The 26,234-nt window shown below is 43.6% G+C and overlaps 1 protein-coding gene across 3 annotated transcripts in view; it reads left to right on the forward strand.

Moving 5' to 3' along the window:
- Positions 1-1,939, forward strand: part of camkmt (calmodulin-lysine N-methyltransferase) — a 380,405-nt gene extending 378,466 nt beyond the window's left edge. The window contains exon 10 of one of the 3 annotated variants that reach the window (XM_072580636.1): positions 1,555-1,939. In XM_072580636.1, coding sequence (XP_072436737.1) covers positions 1,555-1,656 — 102 coding nt within the window. In that variant the 3' untranslated portion in view covers positions 1,657-1,939. The remainder of the gene's footprint in view (positions 1-1,554) is intronic. The other 2 variants (XM_072580635.1, XM_072580634.1) reach the window with 2 other exon arrangements.
- Positions 1,940-26,234: the final 24,295 nt, after the last annotated feature.

Here is a 26,234-nt window from a genome sequence, read left to right on the forward strand (position 1 = left end):
TTTGATTCCAGCCTTGGGTGACTATCTGTGTGGAGTTTGCACATTTTCCCCATGTCTGCATGGGTTTCCTCTCACTGTGCAAACATGTAAATGTTAGGTTGATCAGCCATGCTAAACTGCCCCAGCGTGCAAGGTTTTGCAGGCTGGGTGGGTTAACAATGGTAAAGGCAGGGTTACGGGAATAGGGTGGGAAGTATGGGATGCGCTTTGGAGGGTAAGTGCAGACTCGATGGGTTGAATAGCTTCTATCTGCACTGTAGGGATGCTATGATGATTCTATGATTCTTACCCTCACATGTTCCTGCAAGTTGTCACAGACTTTCCTGACCCACCTACGGACATAGATGAATCAAGTCAAAGACTTGAGATGGGTGTGGGAGATATAAGGAAACAATATACAGTAGATGTTTTTAAAAAAGAAGTATTCTAGGTAATTCATTTGAGAATAAATGAATATAAGTCAGTGTTTTACGATGGGAGAAAAATAGGAGGTGTTGTGTCAGAGTTTGGGACACCAAAACATTGCAATAATTTCACAGAGCTAAGTAGATTTAAGAAGAAAGACAAACACACAGAAAGCTAGACTGAGACCCTTAGCTTTGCAAATGTTAGAAACACATGCAGAAAAGCACATGGATTAGATCAACATTTTAAATGGCAGAGTTTATGGAATTACCTTTCAATAATGTAACAGTGAAATTAGAACCGAGTATACGTAGAATCTCTACAGTGCAGAAACAGGCCATGCAGCCCAACAAGTCCACACTGACCCTCCAAAGAGTATCCCACCTACACCCATTCCCCAACCCTATTACTCTACATTTCCCATGAGTAATGCACCAAACCTATATGCCCCTGAACACTATGGGCAATTTAACATGGTCCAGTTCACCTAACCTGCACATCTTTGGACTGTGGGAGAAAACCAGAGCACCCGGAGGAAACCCACGCAGACACGGGGAGAATGTGCACACACCACACAGACAGTCACCTGAGACTGGAATCGAACCCGGGTCCCTGGCGCTGTGAGGCAGCAGTGCTAACCACTGAGCCAGCATGCTGCCCCTCTGAATACCCTTTATTTAATCTTAAAATGTAATAAAGTTAAAAATCATACAACATCAGGTTATAGTCCAACAGGTTTATTTGGAAACACTAACTTTCGAAGCCCTGCTCCTTCAGGTAGCTTTGGAAAAGGATCCCCTTCTAAAACTACCTGATGAAGGAGCAGTGCTGTGAAAGCTAGTGCTTCCAAATAAATCTGTTGGACTATAATAATCTGGTGTTGTGTGATTTTTAACTTTGTCCGCTCCGATCCAAACACCAGCATCTCCACATCATGGTTAAAATGTAATAAGCAGCATTATAAAGAAGCCAGAGCCTGAAGTCAGAACCTTTCCTTTGCTTTAACCAACCTGTCTTGAACCCAAAGTCATGGAGGACATAAAACCACACAACAAGAGATTATCATTAGGTAGATGAGTTTCAGAGATATTTGAATGTAATGGGAAGTGTTTTCATTTTGATTTAGCAAAATGGTTCTTTTTTTTTCAGATGAAAGATGAAAAAAATGAGAGATATGATGAGAACCTCCACTATCCTGTCCTCGTCACTCTAACTAAGCAGGAAACAGCCATCAATGCCCAACCAAGCTGAGACCTGTGATGTGCTGCCCTTTTCTTGGTTCCTCTAGCAGCTGCACTCAACAATATGAAAGCACAGTTAGGGCGCTCATATGGAAGGAATACTTTTGTTGGTGAAGATTAAGGAAAATTCACAAGTGTAAACTTACCTCTTTTCTCGCCCAGAAAATCCACAGAATTTGTAATGTTCCATACTTTTCCAATTAAAGCAATTTTCCTCACTAAAATTGGTATATATGTAATTTTTTTGATTGCTTTGTTACTTAAAATGTCAAGTCGTTTATTTTCTAACATCTATTATTTTCCAAATGCTGTTTTCTTACATAAAGAACAGTGTGCATTTGTTTATTTTTCAATAAAATATACAGAAAAAAAATTCATTAATAATAAGTAATCTGCAAAATCTCTTTATTTTCTTCACCTTTTTGCCAGAAACCTAGATTTTTGCAGAAATCTTGCGTGGTTTTCAATTTCGTTTACCTATCTGCATCATTGCAGGAATCTTGTAAACTTGACCACTTAGCTTTTGTGAGATAAAGCCTGGCCAACCCTCTGCTCCTCCCTTCCAATTATGTATGATTAGTCTCAGTGTTTTGTGTCAAGATGAAGGAGTGTGCTGAGTGGTTATTATCTGTTTAGGTGCAAGGAATCCATGCAGTTTCTTACTTTCTGCAGAGAATGAACCTTTAGCAGGATTTGGTTCTAGCAGCTCACTGTGTTAACCTTATTTTAAGCCTGTGCTTTAGAATAATTGCTTCTAAACCTCAATTTGATGTTATCATAGTAGATATCGTGAAGCTCTTAGAGTGATTCCTAAATATTTACATATTTAATTTTCCTCATCAATCTTTCTCAGGAAAATCCTTATATCATTGCACACATTAGATGAGCCATCATTATATAGAAAGAGTGGGGGCAAAAACTAGGATACGGTGAAAGACAGTCAAGTTTCAGAAGCAGTCTTTAAGCTTACTGGTTATTGCTATTTATTGAGATGTTGCTTTGGCCCAAACTTTGAGGAAAGCAAAAATTCTGAGATGCTGAGTATGATTTTTTTTGCCTTTGCAGTCCTGTATTGTGCCTTTTATTTTCTTTCTTTGTCTTTCTTCTTTCCTGTGGTTAAGCAGGTCCTGAAAGGAAAGCTTAGCACTTAATACTGGGATCTAGTTGTAGGAATTTATACTGTAGCAGATTCCAAGGAGCTGAGCAAATGATGGAGGCTTAGTGTTGCAAACTGAGAAGGAAAATTGTTTTTAATTAGCACCTTGGTAAGAACTACTGATTAATAGCGTTTGGTTTTGTGAAGAGCTTTCAGCTGAGTAATTTGTGTAGCCATTACAACAGTTTCGTCAGAGCTCCTCTCCTGTTGTTAAACACAAACAGCAGATGATAACAGTCTGAGATGAGTTTGTCAAGTAACAAATTTGCATGACTGAAGAAGTATCTTCTGCACTGAGGCGCAGTAGATCGTAATGAACTAAAAAGGTATTTTAAAGCTTTGTGAAACAAAATGTTGAATGTCAACATGTCTTTAGAGTAAGATTTATTTTAACAATTTCCACTGCAGCTAAAATTTGTCTGTGTGCATCAGCATGCTTAAGTATTTATTGTCATGTGTATTTCATTACAAAATACTGTGAAAAGTATTGTACAGTGTTGCCACTCTGACGCCATCTTAAAACACTGAAAAATAAATCAAAACACAGAACCCAAAAGGCAGAAAAATAAATAAATAGTGTTCAACTTTACAGTCCTTCTTGTTAAGTGCTCTGCCTTGGGCCTGGTGGCCCTTCACTGCACCGACACTGGAACAAGAGTTGCCACGTTTGGTGTCATCTTGCCTCCACCGATGCCCGCCGCTATGGATCCTTGCTGGACCTCATCAATGCAGCCGTCAGCAATACTGCTGGGTACTGCACCTGCCCAAACTTGATTCCACCACTGCTGTGAGTCCACTTCGGGCCCACCTCACGGACACTGCCAGGTCTCATACTGGGCCCAAACATGCCTCCTTATAGTGGCATATACTTGTAATGTTTTTGCTAGATTAGGTAAGAGTGTTCAGAACCAACCTAATATCTCTGCAATGGCTGTTAACCATGAAAGGCCTCAAAATGTTACAGTTTTAAAGCAATGTCAGTTCGAAAGGAGATTCAGACAGCAGAGCAACCTTTATAGAAAAAGGAATACTGTGCTGATGTGAATAAGAGACAGCCACCCCATGCAGCACAGGCTCAAAGGTCAACTTTGTGGCTGTGGCCTCCAATATGAAATTGTTGAGCATGGTAAAAATCTGAAATTCAATGCAGCTTCAGAAATAGAGGGCCTCCAGCAATGGGTGTCATTAAGTGATTTCATCGTAATAAACTTTAAACTGTTGGCTTTATGAATTGCCAGGCAGTTTTGCAGTTGCTCAGAAGGAGCTTGCAGTGTCTTAAGTGTGACAAGCGCTATTAGGAATTGTGACCATGTTTCAAGCATACTTGGCTTTTCTATTCCTGGGGTGATTGCTGCCTATTAGTCAGCATCTGGGAAGATTTTTCTGTGGCAATCTTAGTTCAAGAGCTTTCGGGGTTTTGACCTGCTTTTTCAAGGCATTCTCTGAGGAGTTTTGTAAGAGAATGCTCAAGGATTTGTGACCACTTTTAACTAATTCCATTTAAGTTTTGTGATGCTGTTATATAAAAATGGCTTTCATTGTTTCTCGGGTGCTTATTTGCCTGCTGTTCCTTTTCACATGTTCCTAAAAGGAGCAATGTGAATAAAATTGTAAAGCTGAGAGAATTTTGAAAAATAATTATGAAACTCCAATTTCTATAGATATAATGTAAAGTAATCCAGTGAAGGTCCCATGAAATGACCAACTGTTAGTCATTTCATTTTCAAATATATATCACACAACATTGATTTTAAAAAGTATAGGAGAGACATAACAGGGAAACATGGAACAGGGAATTAATTCTATTCAGGAAGAAAACTTGAAAGCTCACAGTCACAATGAGTTATCAAGGTCTTCTTCATAACTAGAATGTTTTCTACATTCCAGTTCCCCCACTTACATTCAACATGTAAAATTAATTAAAATTTGTTTTTTGTTTTAACTGTTTTGCTATTTTAGTAACATTAATGCTATTTTCGACCTTGATGGTATGTCTCGCGTTATCGCAACCATGTCCTTTCACCAAGGTTTCTCAGTTTTAAAGATATACTAACTTGGGAGGTGCTTTTGTATTTTCCATTTGATCATGTGCAATGCACATTTTTAACAGCAAGTGGCTGGTATGTTGAAAATCCAATTAGAGAGCTAAAGAGTTTAATCTACAAGGTATTCTTGGCCAGACTCCAGTTTGCTTTGCAGTAGTGAGTCATCTAGATATGACAAGACTTCAAGCTTGTGACTTGATGGAAAATTTGTACAGTCATATTTCAAAATGTACACTTCCACTGGTGTATGAAACTGACTTTTGTGCTTAACAATTTAAATCCACACAGCAGGTTGCAAATGTATTATTTACAATGGAGGTGCAGTGTTTTAGTAGCATACCATTACATCACTTAAATAAGAACTTGCCCATTCATGTATATAACTGCATTGCAAGATTGCCAATCAAAAACAAATTATAACCATCCATGGTGCTGAATCCTAAACATAAAGACAACTGAAAAGACAAAATCCACCAATCAATCATATTTTTATTTTGTAATTTTGGGGCTAGATGGGAGGCCCATCTGAGTGGAAAGATGAAGCCATGTAAAACTAATCCTAGTAGAAAATTGATCATGTGGAATATGTCTAGATTTCCATGTATGTAAAATGAATGTAAAATTGTATTTTACAGCACAGAGGAACCCAGTTAGGTCAATGAATATGTGACAGCTCTCTGAAATAACTTTCAAATTAGTCCCATGCCCTGCTCGTTCCCTGCAATCTTGATCTTTAAATATTCTTGTCTAAATCTTACCTTTGAAAAGTTAACATGAACTCCATTACCACTTTCTGGCAAGGTATTGCAAAGCTTGAGAATCTCAATTTTTTTTCAAAAAGTCTAAACTCGGGCACTTGCTTTGGTGAGGATCTTAGATTTGTGTCCTTAGATTAGATTAGATTACTTACAGTGTGGAAACAGGCCCTTCGGCCCAACAAGTCCACACCGCCCCGCCGAAGCGTACCCACCCATACCCCTACATCTACCTCTTACCTAACACTACGGGCAATTTAGCATGGCCAATTCACCTGACCTGCACATCTTTGGACTGTGGGAGGAAACCGGAGCACCCGGAGGAAACCCACGCAGACACGGGGAGAACGTGCAAACTCCACACAGTCAGTCGCCTGAGGCGGGAATTGAACCCGGGTCTCTGGCGCTGTGAGGCAGCAGTGCTAACCACTGTGCCACCGTGCCGCCCGTGTCCTCTTACCAAACCATTGAATTTATCAGAGCACTGAAAAAAATTTGAACACTTCAAATAGTTTTGCTCTTAATATCACATAGTATGTGAGCAGGAGGCCATTCCGCTCATCAATTCAGCTCTGCCGTTCAATGAGATGATGGATGATCTGATAATCCTCACCTCCACTTTCCTCCTTTTTCCCATAACCCTTGATTCCTCTTACTGATTAAAAGCTTCAGCAGCCTGCTATGGTAAACTATTCCACAGATTCACTGCCCTCAGGGAAGAACCAACTCCTCATCTGTCATAAATGTGTGACCCCTTATTCTGAGATTATGCTCTCTTGTCCTAGTCTCTCCCACTCTGAAACAACCTATCCACATCTATCCTGTCAAGCCTCCAAAGAGTTTTATATGTAATCTTGTATTCAATAAGGTCACCTGTCATGTTTCTAAATTCCAAGAAGTATAGGCCCAACCTAATGCACCTCTTTCATAAGACTGTCTGTCCAAACTTGGTATTAGTCTAGTGAACCTTCTCTGGACTGCCTCCATTGTCAGTATATCTTTCCGTAGAAAAGGGACCCAAACTGTTCAGAGTATTCCAGTTGTGATCTGATTAGTGCCTTGTACACTTTTAGCAAAACGGTGAGGTAAAAACAATGACTGCAGATGCTGGAAAGCAAATACTGGATTAGTGGTACTGGAAGAGCACAGCAGTTCAGGCAGCATCCAACGAGCAGCGAAATCGACGTTTCGGGCAAAAGCCCTTCATCAGGAATAAAGGCAGTGAGTCTGAAGCATGGAGAGATAAGCTAGAGGAGGGTGGGGGTGGGGAGAGAGTAGCATAGAGTACAATGGGTGAGTGGGGGAGGAGATGAAGGTGATAGGTCAAGGAGGAGAGGGTGGAGTGGATAGGTGGAAAAGGAGATAGGCAGGTCGGACAAGTCCAGACAAGTCAAGGAGACAGTGCTGAGCTGGAAGTTTGAAACTAGGATGAGGTGGGGGAAGGGGAAATGAGGAAGCTGTTGAAGTCCACATTGATGCCCTGGGGTTGAAGTGTTCCAAGGTGGAAGATGAGGCGTTCTTCCTCCAGGCGTCTGGTGGTGAGGGAGCGGCGGTGAAGGAGGCCCAGGACCTCCATGTCCTCAGCAGAGTGGGAGGGGGAGTTGAAATGTTGGGCCACGGGGCGGTTTGGTTGATTGGTGCGGGTGTCCCGGAGATGTTCCCTGAAGCGCTCTGCTAGGAGGCATCCAGTCTCCCCAATGTAGAGGAGACCACACCGGGAGCAACGGATACAATAAATGATATTAGTGGATGTGCAGGTAAAACTTTGATGGATGTGGAAGGCTCCTTTAGGGCCTTGGATAGAGGTGAGGGAGGAGGTGTGGGCACAGGTTTTACAGTTCCTGCAGTGGCAGGGGAAAGTGCCAGAATGGGAGGGTGGGTCGTAGGGGGGTGTGGACCTGACCAGGTAGTCACGGAGGGAACGGTCTTTGCGGAAGGCAGAAAGGGGTGGGGAGGGAAACATATCCCTGGTGGTGGGGTCTTTTTGGAGGTGGCGGAAATGTCGGCGGATGATTTGGTTTATGCGAAGGTTTGTTGGGTGGAAGGTGAGCACCAGGGGCGTTCTGTCCTTGTTACGGTTGGAGGTTTGAGGGCAGAGGTGCGGGATGTGGACGAGATGCGTTGGAGGGCATCTTTAACCACGTGGGAAGGGAAATTGCGGTCTCTAAAGAAGGAGGCCATCTGGTGTGTTTTATGGTGGAACTGGTCCTCCTGGGAGCAGATACGGCGGAGGCAGAGGAATTGGGAATACGGGATGGCATTTTTGCAACCCACAGCAATGCGCCGGCACCTAACCTCTCTACAGTCATCCCTGCCTCAGCTGAGGGCCACACTCTCTCAGAATTGCAAAGGACCCACTCTGTACTACATCCTCAGGAGAATTCATACTCTCAACAAACAGTATTTCAACTCCATCTCAAACATCAAAAACTGTAAGTACAACAAACTTTTATCCACCCACCTCCATAACCAGCGCTCCTCAAACATTCCAGAAGCTTCCCCTGGCGTCGGAAACGCCATTATCCATGCGGCTGATGCAGCTATCACCCCCACGCTGAGTGATGATGTCACTTCCGCCCCCATCATGGCCACTCCCACAGCCACTTCCGGCCCTCACATCATCGCTGATGCCACACGCTCAGTGACTTCTGCCACCCCTCCTGCCATGATCACCACCACTTCCGCCACCACCAGTGCCACTCACCTGCATTCTGCTGACATGCCCCCCACAGACCCCACTGTCACTATCCCCACCCCCCAGAACCCCGAGAGGAACATTACCCCTGCTCATGCCTTCACCCCCATTCCTCCCACCATCACACCCACTCCAGGTACTGGCTCTGACCCCACTCCCAGCTCCACACCCACACCAGATCCCAGCTCCCGGCCCTGCCGAGTTTTCACCATCCCCCCCCAGACCTCCCACTCACTGAGGACGAATGATCAGTCCTCAGCAAAGGACTCACCTTCATCCCCCTCCGTCCACGCATCAATGAATTTAATACACGCCTTGATGTCGAACACTTCTTCCGTCGCCTCCGCCTCTGAGCTTACTTTCACAATCAGGACTCCCACCCACCTTCCGAGGACCCCTTCACCCACCTCCAACACACTGCATCCACCTGGACACCCCGCGCTGGCCAATTACCTGCCCTCGACCTCTTCATTTCCGCCGGGACATTAACCGCCTCAACCTGTCGTCCCCCCTCCCCCACTCCAACCTCTCACTCTCACAACGCACAGCCCTCCAATACCTCTGCTCTAATCCCAACCTCACCATTAAGCCAGCGGATAAAGGGGGCGCAGTGGTAGTCTGGCGCACTGACCTCTACACCGCTGAAGCCAAACGCCAACTCGAGGACACCTCTTCCTACTGCCCCCTCGACCATGACCCCATCACCAAACCATCATCTCCCAGACCATAGAGAACCTCATTACCTCAGGAGATCTCCCACCCACAGCTTCCAACCTCATAGTCCAGGAACCCCACACTGCCCGGTTCTACCTCCTTCCCAAGATCCACAAGCCTGACCACCCTGGCCGACCCATTGTCTCAGCATGCTCCTGCCCCACTGAACTCATCTCTACCTACCTTGACACTGTCCTATCCCCCCTAGTCCAGAAACTCCCCACATACGTTCAAGACACCACCCACGCCCTCCACCTCCTCCAAGACTTCCGTTTCCCCGGCCCCCAACGCCTCATCTTCACCATGTATACCCAATCCCTCTACACCTCCATCCGCCATGACCAGGGCCTCCAAGCCCTCCGTTTTTTCCTCTCCAGACGTCCCCAACAGTACCCTTCCACTGACACTCTCATTCATTTGGCCGAACTGGTCCTCACCCTTAACAATTTCACCTTTGAATCCTCCCACTTCCTCCAGACCAAAGGGGTAGCCATGGGCACACGTATGGGCCCCAGCTGTGCCTGTCTCTTTGTTGGCTATGTAGAACAGTTGATCTTCCGTAATTACACCGGCACCACTCCCCACCTCTTCCTCCGCTACGTTGATGACTGCATTGGCGCCACCTCATGCTCCCGCGAGGAGGTTGAGCAATTCATCAACTTCACCAACACATTCCACCCTGACCTTAAATTTACCTGGACCATCTCTGACATCTTGTTCCCCTTCCTGGACCTCTCCATCTCCATTAGTGACGACTGACTTGACACTGACATTTTTTTACAAACCCACCGACTCCCACAGCTACCTGGATTACACCTCTTCCCACCCTATCTCTTGCAAAAATGCCATCCCGTATTCCCAATTTCTCCGCCTCCGCCGTATCTGCTCCCAGGAGGACCAGTTCCACCATAGAACACACCAGATGGCCTCCTTCTTTAGAGACCGCAATTTCCCTTCCCACGTGGTTAAAGATGCCCTCCAACGCATCTCGTCCACATCCCGCACCTCTGCCCTCAAACCCCACCCCTCCAACCGTAACAAGGACAGAACGCCCCTGGTGCTCACCTTCCACCCTACAAACCTTCGCATAAACCAAATCATCCGCTGACATTTCCGCCACCTCCAAAAAGACCCCACCACCTCCCTCACCTCTATCCAAGGCCCTAAAGGAGCCTTCCACATCCATCAAAGTTTTACCTGCACATCCACTAAATTCATTTATTGTATCCGTTGCTCCCGATGTGGTCTCCTCTACATTGGGGAGACTGGGCGCCTCCTAGCAGAGCGTTTCAGGGAACATCTCCGGGACACCCGCACCAAACAACCAAACCGCCCCGTGGCCCAACATTTCAACTCCCCCTCCCACTCTGCCGAGGGACATGAAGGTCCTGGGCCTCCTTCACCGCCGCTCCCTCACTACCAGACGCCTGGAGGAAGAACAAGGTAAAAACAATGACTGCAGATGTTGAAAACCAAATACTGGATTAGTGGTGCTGGAAGAGCACAGCAGTTCAGGCAGCATCCAACGAGCAGCGAAATCGACGTTTCGGGCAAAAGCCCTGATGAAGGGCTTTTGCCTGAAACGTCGATTTCGCTGCTCGTTGGATGCTGCCTGGAGGAAGAACGCCTCATCTTCCGCCTCGGAACACTTCAACCCCAGGGCATCAATGTGGACTTCAACAGCTTCCTCATTTCCCCTTCCCCCACCTCATCCTAGTTTCAAACTTCCAGCTCAGTAACTGTCTCCTTGACTTGTCTGGACTTGTCCGACCTGCCTATTTCCTTTTCCACCTATCCACTCCACCCTCTCCTCCTTGACCTATCACCTTCATCTCCTCCCCCACTAACCCATTGTACTCTATGCTACTCTCTCCCCACCTCCACCCTCCTCTAGCTTATCTCTCCATGCTTCAGGCTCACTGCCTTTATTCCTGATGAAGGTCTTTTGCCCGAAACGTTGATTTCGCTGCTCGTTGGATGCTGCCTGAACTGCTGTGCTCTTCCAGCACCACTAATCTACTTTTAGCAAAACCTCAACTTTTATACTCCATTCCCTTTGAAGTAAAGGCTAGCATTCCAGTAACCTTCCCAATGTGCCATGGAATTTGGATGTTAGCTTTTTGTGATTCAAGCAAGAGGACTCCCGAATCTGTACGTTCTGTAGCTTTCTTCAGTCCTCCTCCATTTAAATAATATTTTCCAACATTGGTCAAAGGTCTGGTGGACAAAACGCATTAACTTAACCTATCTTAAAACAAAAATTGTTCTACAAATTCTTTGTGTATCCACACCTTTTGCCTTCCCAGTTTTTTTGTCATCCGCAAATTTGTCAATAAAACACTCACTTACCTCATCCAAGTCGTTAACATGTATTGTGAGCAATTATGGCCCCAGTGTGGATCCCTGTGACAGATTCTGGATTAGTGGTGCTGGAAGAGCACAGCAGTTCAAGCAGCATCCAAGTAGCTTCGAACTCAACAATTTGGGCAAAAGCCCTTCATCAGGAATACAGGCAGAGAGCCTGAAGGGTGGAGAGATAAGTGAGAAGAGGGTGGGGGTGGGGAGAAAGTAGCATAGAGTACAATAGCTGAGTGGGGGAGGGGATGAAGGTGATAGGTTGGGGGGGGGGGGAGAGTGGAGTGGATAGGTGGAAAAGAAGATAGGCAGGTGGGACAAGTCATGGGTATAATGCTGAGCTGGAAGTTTGGAACTGGGGTGAGGTGGGGGAAAGGGGAAATGAGGAAACTGTTGAAATGGGGTTGAAATGTTCCGAGGCGGAAGATGAGGCGTTCTTTCTCCAGGTGTCGGATGGTGAGGGAGCGGCAGTGAAGGAGGCCCAGGACCTCCATGTCCTCGGCAGAGTGGGAGAGGGAGTTGAAATGTTGGACCACAGGGTGGTGTGATTGACTGGTGCGGATGTCCCGGAGATGTTCCCTGAAGCGCTCTGCAAGGAGGCGTCCAGTCTCCCCAATGCAGAGAAGACCGCATCGGGAGCAATGGATACAATCGCTGTGCTTTTCCAGCCTCACTAATCCATTCCAGTAGTTGTCAGGTTTAGGGGTAAATGCTGCAATATGAGTTTGTGAATTGTCCCTGGTTTCAATGAAAAGAAGGCTGTGATCCCTGTGACAGTCCACTAGGAACAGATTGCCATCCTAAAAATCTCACATTCCAACTGTCTGCTATTAGTTTGGCAATCCTCTATCCATGCTAACGTACTACCTTCAACATTGTTACCTCCTATCTTAATCAATAGCTTAACGAATGGAACCTTATCAAACATCTGAAAAACAAATATATCCACTTCTTTCCCTTTATCCGTGCTTGTTACCTCCTCAAAGAATTATCTTTGTTTTCTTCCTTCAATGACAAGAGTAACTCTGCTCATTAACAAAATTATTCTTTTTGATATCACAATTAATTGCTTTTGTAAACACTGTGATCTTAAGATCCTTTCAAAAGTAGGATGCCAAAAACAAGACTGAGAACTCCAGCTAAATCCTAACCAAATGGTTTGTATTGGTTTCACATTATTTATTTTATACTATTTGTGACTGTTTAACTACGTAACATTTTTAACAAATTCGACCTCTTAGTTTAAAAGATTTATTTATCTGAAGCCTGCTCTCTAATGCTATATTATCAGCTTTTACCATTTTGTGTACCATTAAACACTTCAGGATGTTTGACGACATAAAAGCAAGTTGCTGTTATCAATAGCGCTTTCTAACTCTCTCTTCAAAATGTATCATCTCAGCATTCAATTTCATCTAGCATCTATCTGCACAATCAATCTATTAATCTGTACGCTCGCTAGGTTATTTACTATACACATCATAGTTTACTAGGACTCTTATCATGTCATCCATAAAAATAAATATTGTGCATCAATCTAGATCTTTTATAATATTGGGAAAAGTCTTGGTACATTTACATTCCAATTTACATTCCTCCAATTGAAAAATATCTATGACTAATCATTCTCTATTACATAAGCATGAATGGAACTCTCATGCTGCCACATTTCCTTTAGTAATGTGCTTTAACTATGCAACATGTACTTAAATGGTTTTTCAAAATCCTTACAAACAATTCTCACTGCTTTTTCTTAACCAATATCCTGCCACTTCAACAAAGAACTAGGAGAAAGTGAAGACTGCAGATGCTGGAGATCAGAGCTGAAAAATGTGTTGCTGGAAAAGCGCAGCAGGTCAGGCAGCATCCAAGGAGCAGGGGAAGAAGAAGGGCTTCCTGAAGAAGGGCTTATGCCCGAAACTTTGATTCTCCTGCTCCTTGGATGCTGCCTGACCTGCTGCGCTTTTCCAGCAACACATTTTTCACTTCAGCAAAGAATACCAACTTACCTTTCATTGATCTATCCTCTTATTTAATTTTTCTCTTTATTCATTTGTCGTATGTAGGCACATTGTCTAGGACAGCATTTATTGCCCAAACCTAATTAATCTGGAGAACATGATGGTGGGCTGCCTTCTTGAACTATCAAAGGCTTCGGACTAGGTCACCAGTCACTTTTTGTCATTTAGCACACCAGTGGGGTGGGCATAGGTAATAAGGATGATGGAAAGTATAAGAAATCATACAAATTGGTGTTTTTGGCCAAAAGTTGGAATAGTCACAAGATGGATGCAGTGCTAATAACATAACTATTTGAAAGTCTAGAGATTTAGTAGTCAATTTTGTGATTGCCGCAATTTGAATTTCCTGGACATGCTAACCATTTACCTGCAGTTTCAATGTTGGTTTGTGATGTGTTTCAGAGTTTTTGTTGGTTTGTTGATTCAATGCAATTTTCATGGATCATTATGTAGGGACTTCTTGAACCCACTTCCCATGATGGTGTAGAATTGTGCTGACTGATCTGCAGCCTGACAGGTTATAGGATGAATCAGGAAAAGGAGAAGCCACATACGTTTTGGATATGCTGGTGGTGGAAAGTGTCTTGTACTTTCAAGGTTTAGGGTCACTGTCCATCCCTCCTGTCCCTTCTATTGCTGCAGCACTCAGAGCTTCTTTTCCTGCCTCATTTTCTCCCATACAGACCAAGGGTGGCCCCTAGCAAAATGTAAATGACCAAGTATTCCCTTTTCTCTTGATGAACCCTTCTGGATGGAGTAAAACTTGTTCTCATTAGGTGAAGTCCTCAGACAATTTCTGAAAACAGCATTGTTTGAGTGTTTGTGAACCCTTGAAAAAGTGTGCTAGAAACTATTGTGATGTGTTTCAGAGTTTTTGTTCACAGCTCCAGAAGTAATGACAATGAACTGGTTGGTATCCCTTTGAGTAACCCTTGAATTTGAAGTCATCATAATGTTCCTCTAAAGTGTTGGTCTCTTTCTGCAGAATGTGATAGGTTGTAAAGGAAAATCACTATAGTATATTGGATACGCTGACTATCAAACTGCTGTGCACCCTCACAAAGGATCGCTAGCAAGCATTTCAAGTGGCAATGAACTATTTAGCATGCCCCATGATGAATATTCCTAGCACTGACTACAACTTTGACCAACATCACATCATGAGCTAAATATAGGTTAAGCCAGTATTTCAGCTTAAGATTTCATCTTGACCAGCTCTCTAACTTGAAAATTTAAAGCATTCATTGAAAACGATATCGGTTGTCTTCAGTGTAAATTACTAAACTAATATTCTTCACTAGGAAGCAATCTGCTTGAACATATCAAAATGACTGCAAGCCATCTTCTGACATATAATCAATGCCTTCTGAGGGATTGTTGGAAAATTTATAAATCAAGTGAAAAAAGCAATTAAGTTTTTCTTGCACTATGGTGAGGCCAAAACTATAATACTGATAGCGATTTGAGAAGATTTGTAGCTCAGGTTGATGATAAGTCTGTAAGTTAGCTCGCTGAGCTTGAAGGTTTGTTTTCTGACATTTCATCACTATACTAGGTAACATCATCAGTGAGAGTCTGGTGAAGTGCTGGTGATATGCCCTGCCTCTTTATTTATAGGTCCTGGTTTCTTAAGGGGTGTGATGTCATTTCCAGTTCTTTTTCAAGGAAAGGTAGATAGGATCTAAGTCAATGTGTTCATTGATGGAGTTCTGGTCAGAATGCCATGCCTCTAAGAATTCTTGTGCGTGTCTTTGATTCGCCTGTCCTAGGATGTATGTGTGGTCCCAGTCAAAGTGGTGTCCTTCTTTGTGTATATGGAAACTAGAACGGGTGGGTCATGAACACCAACTGGCCACCAAAAGACATGACCCAGTACAGATCCCTGTGGAACACCACTAGTCATGGACCTCCAGCCAGAAGAACATTTCCTTCTGCCTTCCTAAGGCAAGCAAATTCTGAATCCATGCGGCCACATCACCATGGATCCCATGCATCTTCTGGATGAGCCTACCATAAGGCCTTACAAAAATCCATGTAGCCAACATCCACTATTCTACCCTCATCGATCACCTTTATCACCACCTCAAAAAAATCAAATTAGTAAGACATGACTTGCCCTGCACAAGGCCATACTTTTCTACATGTGTGTAAATTCCATCCCTAAAAATTCTTTCCATTGTTCCCAATCACTGATGTGAGACTTATTAGTCTATAGGTTTCCTGCATTATCTCTATTTCCCTTCTTGAACAGAGGAACAACAATAGCTACACACCAGTCTTCCAGGATCTGTTCAGTGGCTAGTGGGGTTACAAAGATATTGGTCAAGACTTCAGTAATCTCCTCTCTTGCCTCTCTCAATAACCTGGGGTAGATATCATCAGGCCCTGGGAGGTTATCCACCTTAAAGCTCTTCAAGAAACTCAACACTCCTTCTCTGTTGATCTTAAAAATGCCCTAGCATAACAAGTTTTGAGAAGATTTATAGTTCAGGTTGAGATTTTAGATGTAGGTTTGCTCACTGAGCTGCAAGGTCCATTTCCAGACATTTTGTTACCCTACTAGGTAACATCTTCAGTGGGCCTCAAGCAAAGCAATGCTGAAAATTCCTGCTTTCTATTTATATGTTTGGATTTCTTTGGGTTGATGTTATTTCCTGTGATGATGCTATTTCCTGTGGTGAAGTCACTTCTTGTTCCTTTTCTCAAGGGGCGGTAGATGGGCTCTAACTCGGTGTGTGTGTTGATAGAGTTCCGGTTGGAATGCCATGCTTCTAGGAATTCTCGTGTGTGTCTTTGTTTGGCTTGTCCTAGGATGGATGTGTTGTCCCAGTCGAAGTGGTGTCCTTCCTCATCCATATGTGAGAATATTAGTGAGACAGGGTCATGTCTTTTTGTGGCTAGTTGATGTTCATGTATCCTGGTGGCTAGTTTTCTGCCTGTTTGTCTAATGTAGTGTTTGTTACAGTCCTTGCATGGTATTTTGTAAATTACATTAGTTTTGCTCATTATCAGTATAGGGTCTTTCAAGTTCATTAGCTGCTGTTTTAGCATGTTGGTGGGTTTGTGGGCTACCATGATGCCAATGGGTCTGAGTAGTCTGGCAGTCATTTCCAAGATGTCTTTGATGTAGGGGAGAGTGGCTAGGATTTCTGGATGTGTTTTGCCTGCTTGTTTGGGTTTGTTGCTGAGAAATCGGTGGACTGTGTTCATTGGGTACCTATTCTTTTTGAATACACAGTATAGGTGATTTTCCTCTGCTCTGCGTAGTTCCTCTGTGCTGCAGTTTGGCAGTGTTCGCGGGTGGCACTCTGTCGGAGGCATTCGTTTCCCATTTTCGGGCCAGTTTTAGGGTATTGCTACAACAGACTCGTAAATACAATTGGGAACTTTTGCATCATTATTTCAATAAGCCAACACACAATTTAGTATCTAGTTAGTTTTCTATTCCTGTCACACTGACTTTATGTAGTCATTAGTACCCTCATATTTGATTCTTTAATGGACATCTTCAAGAATAAATTCACCAATCGTTGGCTATTCAGCTCAGGACAGTAGAATTTTTGCAGAGTGTGTGTGTTCACTTCAGTTAAATGATAGTATTTATTCCTTCACTCAAACAAGGGAAACTATTAAGCCATTGGTCAATCGATTAACTGCTGCTGTTAAGAGTGTTAAGCTAACCAAGTCATGTGGCTGAATAAATAAGGCCAAACCACCCCAACACATGTTAATTCATAATTTAAGAAATCTGAAGTGACACCTATAAACTTAATGCACCAATGCATGATAGCCGGCATTTAATACCTTGCAATAGCATTGTTGGAAATTTAAAAGTCGTCTTCAGGCTCTTGCCAGTCCCACCAAATCTGTGTGATCTTTATTTGCTTGTTTACTCTAGCTCCTCCTGATTGTGCAGTTGTCTCTTAAAATTGCATTATGATGAGGCATAGCAATACAGTATGACACTTTATTTTTGTCAGGATGTTCGAAAGTGAATTCTCACTAAACTTTATATTTCTGTATTTTTCACCATTTTCTTCTTTTCTCGTGAAAATACTGAATTGTCATGAGATATGAATCTACAAATGCTAGCAGCCCTCCATTATCTCACCTGAGTGGTCATTCTTTCAGTACAATTTTCAAGACACCTGCTAGAATCTTACTTGGTTCTGAGTGATGTATGATCCAGTGAGACATGCAGCAGAATGAGGAGTCAGTGTTGACCTTTAGGTCATCTCACTCCATCTTTTATGCTTTTCAAAAGTAGAGTGATGAGATTCTTATTAGATAATGATGTCAATTGACAGGGATTAGTGCTTGTTAAATACCTTATTAAGACCAAAACTCACCTCATTAATATTAACCCTCCTGTTTTACCAAACTTGCCAAGTAAGCTACACCTTAGGAAACCTTGAAAAGGAAACCAGAACATGTATCAGGCAGACTCAGCTCACCACTTGCTCCAAAAGACCTCAAATTTGGACACTGGACAGCAACAGCTCAGGGCATAATCCATGGGCACCAATCTATGGACGGTGTCATCAGGCTCTTGCCAACCCATCACACCATTGTGGCACATTCCCGATATGCTGGTAAGCTACTCATGAGGCACAGGTGAGTATAGCAGGGTATAGCAGCAATTAGCATTGAGAAGGCTGTAGGAGGAACACTTTGTGGGCACAGACAGGAACCTAACCTATAGAATGGACCAAGCTACATCTCAGGTTCCTTTCTTTGTTCTCTTAGCACTGGTTCTTTTTGTACCTACCTGCATCTCACCATCCATGCTGTGCCATGTTTGTGAGTGTATTAGTGCTTTAGCTAAAGCCTGAGGCTGTCATGATTGCTAATCTGAGGTGCACTTTAGTACAGACACACAGAAAAACTGCTTGCATCTTTGTCAGTATTGGAATTTCTTTGTGGGGTGACATCTTGCTGGGTGGCACACCAAGATGCCAATCTAACACCTGCAACATGTGCCAGCTGCCTGTGCAGTAAACAAACCATACGTGCATTCAAACAAAATTATATTATCAGAAACTGGATGGACCTAGCTCTCAGTCAATGGTGCAGTCTACACACTGTCCATTGGCTCCATCATGGCCAGTCATTTGTTTGGGATGCTCAAGGTCTGGGGATCTGACCCAGTACAGTCTGGGAGTGTTCAGCAATGACTCCTGTATAGCCAGCACAAGTAGTCAAGGTAATGACATTCCTTTAGTCAGGGCATTGTGAAGAGTCAAGGGTTTGCTGAGTCATGTCTCATTGGTGTCCTGGGTGTCTATCCATTGGTATTCATGAAGGATTTCGTTCGAGGGGGAATTTGGGGCAGTGGGGGATCAATGATAGAAGGGATGGAAGAATGAAGGCTGGGGGAGAAGCAGCAGAGACAGCTATACTTGTGGGCTTATGGATGACGATAGTGAGACTCCCAAGCCAAATAGGGGGAATTTGGAGCTCTTTGGATGGCATGGTAGCAAAAGAAGGAAATGTTTTTGACTGTGACCAGCATCATTACCTGCACCTGAGGAGCGTTAAGGAGGAGGGTGAGCATCAGCAGGGTGTAATGCTGGGGTTTGTGGGGCAGGGAGGATGGTTGTACACAATGTTCAATGTGGTAGGTCTCCACTTTAATGGGATTGGAAATGGTCTGTCGTGGTAGTGCAACGTAACAAGGGACATGAAGTTTCTGAGGTTACCTGTCAACCAGGCAGGTCCTGTCCAGCACAATCTGCATTGCCAGCATCATGTTCATTCTCCAGAGGCAAAATACTACTAGAAAATAGCTGGAATAGTGCCTAGGCTGGGCAGAGTTAGGTCAGTTTGATGCCTGAAAGCATTGATCCAGGTCAGCTGGTGCCAGTACATTGTAACGGCTAAAACATGAAGGTGCGGTTTGCTACATTGAATTTGCAATCAGTTCATTACCCATTATATATGCATTCAGAGTCAAAAGGTGTTCAAAAGTGATAACATAGATGCAACTGGTATTAGCAAATTACTGGGCATATCAGTGATATCAAAGTTATCAGCAATGATGGTTAAAAAAAAAGCCATCATTTGACTGAAGGTAAAACGTTATTATTCTAACTATCAAGGAGCCTGTGTGAACCACATAAGTTCGAGTCCTCTGTCAAATGAAGGGACAAAGTGTGTGTATGTTAGATGTAGTATGAGGTTCAGCAACCGCTGTGGGTGTAGGTTTGAGGGGTGGTGTGACCTATGATGGTCACTCAGTCTCATTGGGCACCTTCAGCAGGTTGCTGCACATGCTGAGGCAGTCAGTGCAGACATGTCTCCTGTTATTCATGTCCAATACGTCTCACTATGTAGTAATGTATGGTCTACCTTAATCAGACAGGGTTTACCACTGCTATGGGTTCTGAGATTTAAGAAACTTTTTACACTCCTTCTGTGCCTAAATGCCACAGTGGGATGTTACTCACTGTGGCTGCCTACCTGCAGGAGGACCAGGACTAATGGCACACCCATTCCTGATAAAGGGCTTTTGCCCAAAACATCGATTTTCCTACTCCTCAGATACTGCCTGACCTGCTGTGCTTTTCCAGCACCACTCTAATCTGGACTCCAATCTCCAGCATTTGCAGTCTTCATTGCCTAATGGCACACCCAGCTCAGGGAGAAATCACAGCCACGTGGTCTCTCAGGTTGTATGAGATACACAGGAAGCCCAAAGTTTTACAGAAGTGCCATGACACATATATGCTGGAGCTTCTCGTGCGCCTGGTGCATGTGAGTGTTAGGGGCCTTACCTGGCTAGTTACTGGGAGATAAGGGCTGCCCACTGCAATCTTGGCAGATTAAACCGTCTTCTAACCCCCTGACAGCTGCTGCACACAGATGTAATGCTGCCTATGCCTGAACAAGGTTCTTGGTGGAGCAACATATATGGCTGCTGAAGAAAATTTCCACTGCTTGGACCAATCTGTGGTCCTTGAAACATAATGAGGACAGAGTGTGCTACATCATCCTGGCATGCTGTGTGCAATTAGTCAATGAGAAAGACAACACGGAAACAGACCCTTTGGTCCAATCGTCCACACCAACCAAATATCCAAAATTAATCTAGTCCTATTTGCCAGCATTTGGCCCATATCACTCTAAATCTTTCCTATTTATATGCCCACACAGATGTCTTTTAAATGTTGTTGTTGTACCAGCCTCCACCACTTCCTCAGGCAGCTCATTCCATACATGCACCACCCTCTGCATGAAAAAGTTACCCCATTGGAGCAGGCAATGAGGTGATGTCCTAGATGCTGAGGAATTGGGGAACGGGAGCAGTCTGCTGAGGAGGAGGACATTGAAGTCGATGAAGCAGATGTGACCGGCACAACAAGTTAGACAGGACAATAATGAATGCCCGATACAATAGAAGAGAGCTGGGCGTTGCAATTGTTGACGGTTATATATTTTGGTCATGCTTCCTAAGTCTGGTTGGCATTGTAGGGGTGACTGTCAGTCACTGGTAGCTCTGTTTTGGTTTTTTTTGCATTCTGTAAATAGAAGCTCATTATTGTGTTTGTATTTGTCAGATTGCTTGCCTGTATGTGTTCTTCCCTGACTGAATAATGTGGACGTATAGTGGGAAATGGGGACAAGATGGTGCTGACGTAGAGGGTGTTTAGACAAAATGTAACTAGGGAGGGGTAAAGTGTGTGGCCTGGTGGTTAAGCAATGACTGGGGTGAGAGAATGGGTTGCATGTGCGAGTGTTAACCATTCAGCGTATGTGCTGGGTACAGAATGGCTTACTGGCTGCTGTGTCATGACTTTGCAAGAGAGGGGCAACACCAAATACCAACACTTGGGCAGGTGTGCTGCAGCATCCAAAGATTGTGCGGGCACAAAGGATGCCAATCTCTGGGTGGATATCTGCTGAGTGACAATTTGTTGCAGAAAGAGCTCACAATGAGGCAGGGTGGAAATCAGACATGACAGACATAGTATGGGCAAGAGAGGAAATTAATGAGGCAAATTAGTCGAGAAAATTCACTATGCCTTCTGGCAGAAAACCCTGTTCAGAAAAAAAACTCAACTTTGATTTAGCCAAAAAAAAGATTTAGCCCTAAATGTTTAATGTTAATCCTGAAACCATGAACATCACTCAACTCAGTGATCACAATAAGGGTTGTTAGATTTGACCAATTTATTTTTTGTGCTTCACTTTTTTACTTTCCAAAGTCAATAGACAAAAGTAATAAGTCAGAATTCTCAGAATGTATTCTGGTACTTATCAAATAGTGCACAAACCTTGAGTGTCCTTTGATTACAATCACGTACTGCCTATCTGAGGAATAAGACTAGGTGTGATTTGAGATTGAGCTGCTGGGAGTCTATATTTTACATCCAGAAATACTGACATTCCATTACTTAAGAGCTGGCAATTTACAGCCAGGATTAGAATTTAATTTTTTTTCAAAAATACTTAAGTTAATGCGGCAAGTTCGATGCAGTAAAACTGTACGGAACTGAGGTTATGTTGTATGACATGACTGCTGGGAAGTGGAATCAGTTCTGCAGGCTACCAGTTAATGTGATTATCTAAGGAGTGAATTTGATAGCACTGATAGCAACAGATTAACAAACATGCAGAGGCAATCCTTTCGGTTGTGCTATGTATTTTTATTTCCTCATTAAGAGAGATCTGTATGGCCCAATGATTATGAAACAGTAACACCAGCCTGTAAAAGCAGGATGAATGATGAACCACTCAAACCAGAGAATTGATGGCTCCAGCCCCCTGAATGCAGCATTTACATTGTCACCATTGGTGCTTCCAGTGGCATAGGGAAAAATGATCTCTTCAACTAAACATAGCTCTTTGATCAAGTTTTGGCCATCTGCCCTAATAACACAGAATATAAACAGCACAAATGATTGTTTGGCCTGTTATGTTTGTGCTGGCTGTCCAAGGAAACAATTTATCTAGTACCAATGCCTTCTCCCTACTCCTAATATTGAGCTTTCAATGTAATAAAATGTCTCAATGTGCTCATAGCAGCATTATCAGACAAAATTTGGCACAGTGCCATGTTCAAGACAGGATTTTTCAGGTCGCTGGTTTTCCACCCATTCACGGCCATTAACTGCAAATGGAACTTCCACTGTCACTGAGAAGTCCTGTCTCAGTGCTGCTGGTCGGTCTGTTTGGCTGGAAACTGGGATCTAGCAGTGCCAGTAGCACAGTGGCTAGGACTGGGACTCTAAGTAGTGCTCAGAACTAAAGTGTTGAGGCTATGGCAATCCAGACATAACTTGCCAAATTCAAATGACCAATGCACTGTATACATCAAACACATCCTGAAATTTTTTTCATAAAATATTTGCTGCTTATAATCTTCTAATTAACCAGTGACTTCAATGAATAATTGACAGGAAATCAAGAGATGCATGGCATTATCACGAACTCTACTCTGACTCAAAAGTCATCACACAGCCATTTCCATCTTTCACTGAGGAATGTTGTAACTGTGGTAATTATACTTTTATTTCATTTGTTCCTTGTATTGGACGTGCCCGTTCTTAATGTCCTTAAGAAGGTGGCAGTCAGTCACTTTCTTAGACCACTGCAGTCACAATGGAAATAACTTGGGCCCGTTTTCTGTCACCAAATTACATTTTACTTTCCCATGTAGAGTCCTTGACACTGATCCAGCTCCCTCAGAGCCAGCTCTCAGAATGAACAAGATATCTGACACTCCTGTTCTTTTCTGTCAGCCAAGGATCCCAGATTGAACCAGTTTAACAGCTCCAATCAGGGAACTCATATTCTATGAGATCCACCTCACGGACCTTGCTACAATTGCTACATCTGAACCCCTCTGAGTCCAAGGACATAGGACTGTTCTTTTTTCTGTAGCTCCACCTGGGGCATTTTAGAACCAGATCAGGTTCCTCTAATAGGTGACATCATAGTGTCCATGTCGATTCCGAGGTATCTTCAATGATTCACAGAGAGCGAGAACCCGTGGGGTTCTGGAACAGTCGGAATGGCAGTCGAGGAGCAGGGCATGTTTTGCTCCTACACCGTTTGTGAGTTTACAGCTTTCATGTGCTCGATGTGCTTGTGCAGGACCATCATACCTATCTGAACTTTACACATCTCTGGTCCTGACCTCATGTTGACCATGTCTTTTAACCTTACAGGATCATTTTTATGGTTCCTACACCTAACTTTGTCCCTGAAATAAGCTGTCTCTCTCACTTAGTGGAGTCTTGTGTCCAGCATTGGTGTCCCTGCTCACCCCCAGGTCTGGGAAGATCAGATTTAACCTGGTTCAGAGTCTTCTTTTGATAAGCACTCTGCTGGAGCCATCCCTGTAGTTGCATGGGGGCTAATCCTATAATCAAGTAGGAACCAGGATAGTTTGGTGTCCAGTAATGCTGTAGGCTGTTTCTTTAAGCCTGCCTTCAAAGTTTGGACTGTTCTTTCTGCCAGACCATTACATTATGGATGGCGTGGAGCTGTCCATATATGTCAAGTACCCTTCAACTTTAGGAAATACTCAGATTTCCCTTTAGGTAAACAATGGCCCATTATCTGTGACCAACACTTCTGGGACTCCAAGTATTGCAAAAGATGTGCATGATTTTTTCTATCGTCTTCCCTCTGTTTAACATATGAACTCTTTAAGTGGGAATCTACAATGAATAAGAATACCAAGCCCATGAAAGGACCCGCATTACCAACGTTATAACTTAGTCCATTACCCGGCCATTTCCCACGAATGTCAGGGAGCTGCTGGTAGTAATCTTTCTCTTTGTTGGCACCATGGGCACTGCCCAACCAATACAGCTTTGTCTGAATCCAATCCTGGCCACCAGACATAACTTCTTGCCAACATCTTCATTTTGGATGACCTTGGAGTTCAGCCAATATCTGGCGGTGACCTTATTTCCAGACAATCACTCTTTTTCCCCATGATAATATGCTGTCCTCTACTATGATCCAAGTCTCTCTGGGTGCAAAAAAGTTTCAATTCTGGTTGTGACAGCCCTTTAGTTTCCCCAGTCACCACCAGCTGTTTCAGTTTTGACAGGACCACATCTTTCTGTGTCCAAAATCTGATGTTCTTAGCTGTGACTGTAAGTGTCTCCATAAAGTTTAAAACCACTGAGAACTCTTCCAGTGGCAGTACCACAGATGGTGGGTGTATTTGCCAGTGGGAGCTGGCTCAATGTGTCCGCATTTGTTACTTAGCCTTCTGGACAGTGTTCCAACTTATAATAGGGGAGGCAATGAGAGAAGCAATGGCTGAGTGGTATTATCACTGGACTGTTAATCCAAAGATTCAGGTTATGTTCTGGGGACCCAGGTTTGAATCCCATCATGGCAGATGGTGGAATTTGAATTCAATAAAAAAATCTGTAATTAAGAGTTAATGACCATGAAACTATTGCTTATTGTAAGGAAAAACCCATCTGGTTCACTAATGCCCTTTCGGGAAGGAAACTACCATCCCTACCTGGTCTGGCCTACATGTCACTCCAGACCCACATCAATGTGGTTGACTCTTAACTGCCCTCTGGGCAATTAGAGATGGACAATCAATGATGGCCTATTCAGCAACAACCTCATCCTGCAAATGAATTTTTAAAAATTATGCACAATCAGAATTAAAGCCCACCACTGAATTCAGCCTGAAGCTGTGAGCGGTACTGCCTTGTCATCTTTAAGTAGACATAGTAGGGGTTTGTGGTCAATTATTATTACAAATTTATGTCCGTAAAGGTATCGGTGGAATTTTCTGATTTCAAATATGACTGCCAAAACTTCCTTCTCTATCTGGGTGTATTTACGTTCTGCATTAGCCAAGGTTCTGGATGCGTACACTGTTGGGTGTTCCTCTCCACTGGACAACCTATGAATTAATACTACTCCCTGAAGGGGAGGAATTGCATGTCAATACCACATCTCACTTGGGATCATTGTGTGCCAACACCTGAGAGCACGATAGCTGTTTCTTCACTTCCCTGAAAGCTATGGCTTGTCCACAAGACCATTTCAAAGGCTGACCCTTTCAGAGTTGATGCAAGTTAAGTATGACCTTGCTGTGATAATTCACAGCTCCAGGAAAGACCTCAGCTCCGGTACAGACATGGAAGCTGATGTACCTTTGATCACCCTCACTTTTGTTTCCAACTGGTGTAATGTGATCTTGTCGACTCTGTAGCCCCAGTAGGTCACTTGGGCTACCTGGAAGGCACATTTTCTCCTTCTAAGGCGTATGCCCGCCTGGGAGAAATGTGTACAGACGATGTCTAAGTTCTGTAAGTGCTCCTTATTGGTCATCCCTGTCATTAGTGCATCATTTAGATAAATGGCAACCTGGGGTTGACCTTGTAAAATGTTCTCCATCGTCTGCAGAAAAATAGCACAGGCTGATGATATTCAAAATAGCTGTCTCATAAATTGGTATAAACCCTTATGGGTGTTCATTGTAGTATACCTCTAGAAGCCCTCATCTAACCACAATTATAAATATGCATTGCTCATGTCCAGCTTCATGAAGGATAGCCCCACGCCCCACCAGCTTTGTGTATAACTCCTCTATGCGAGGGATTGGGTGTATATCCAGCTGTGAAAAGCAGTTTACCGTTTGTTTAAAATCCCCACAAACGTGAACTGACTCATGGGCTTCACAATCGATACGACCAGTGCTGCACATTCTGCAAACTGGGATGGTCTAATGATTCAATCGCTTCCCAGCCTCCTGATTTCTGCCTCTACTTTTGCCTGTAAGACAAATGGCGCTGGGCTGACCTTGCAGAATTGTGGAATTTCTTCCTGGTCTATATGCAAGATGGTCTTGGGTCCTTTGAGA

The sequence above is a fragment of the Chiloscyllium punctatum genome, chromosome 11 (genome assembly GCF_047496795.1).
Source record: "Chiloscyllium punctatum isolate Juve2018m chromosome 11, sChiPun1.3, whole genome shotgun sequence".
Lineage (NCBI taxonomy): Eukaryota > Metazoa > Chordata > Chondrichthyes > Orectolobiformes > Hemiscylliidae > Chiloscyllium > Chiloscyllium punctatum.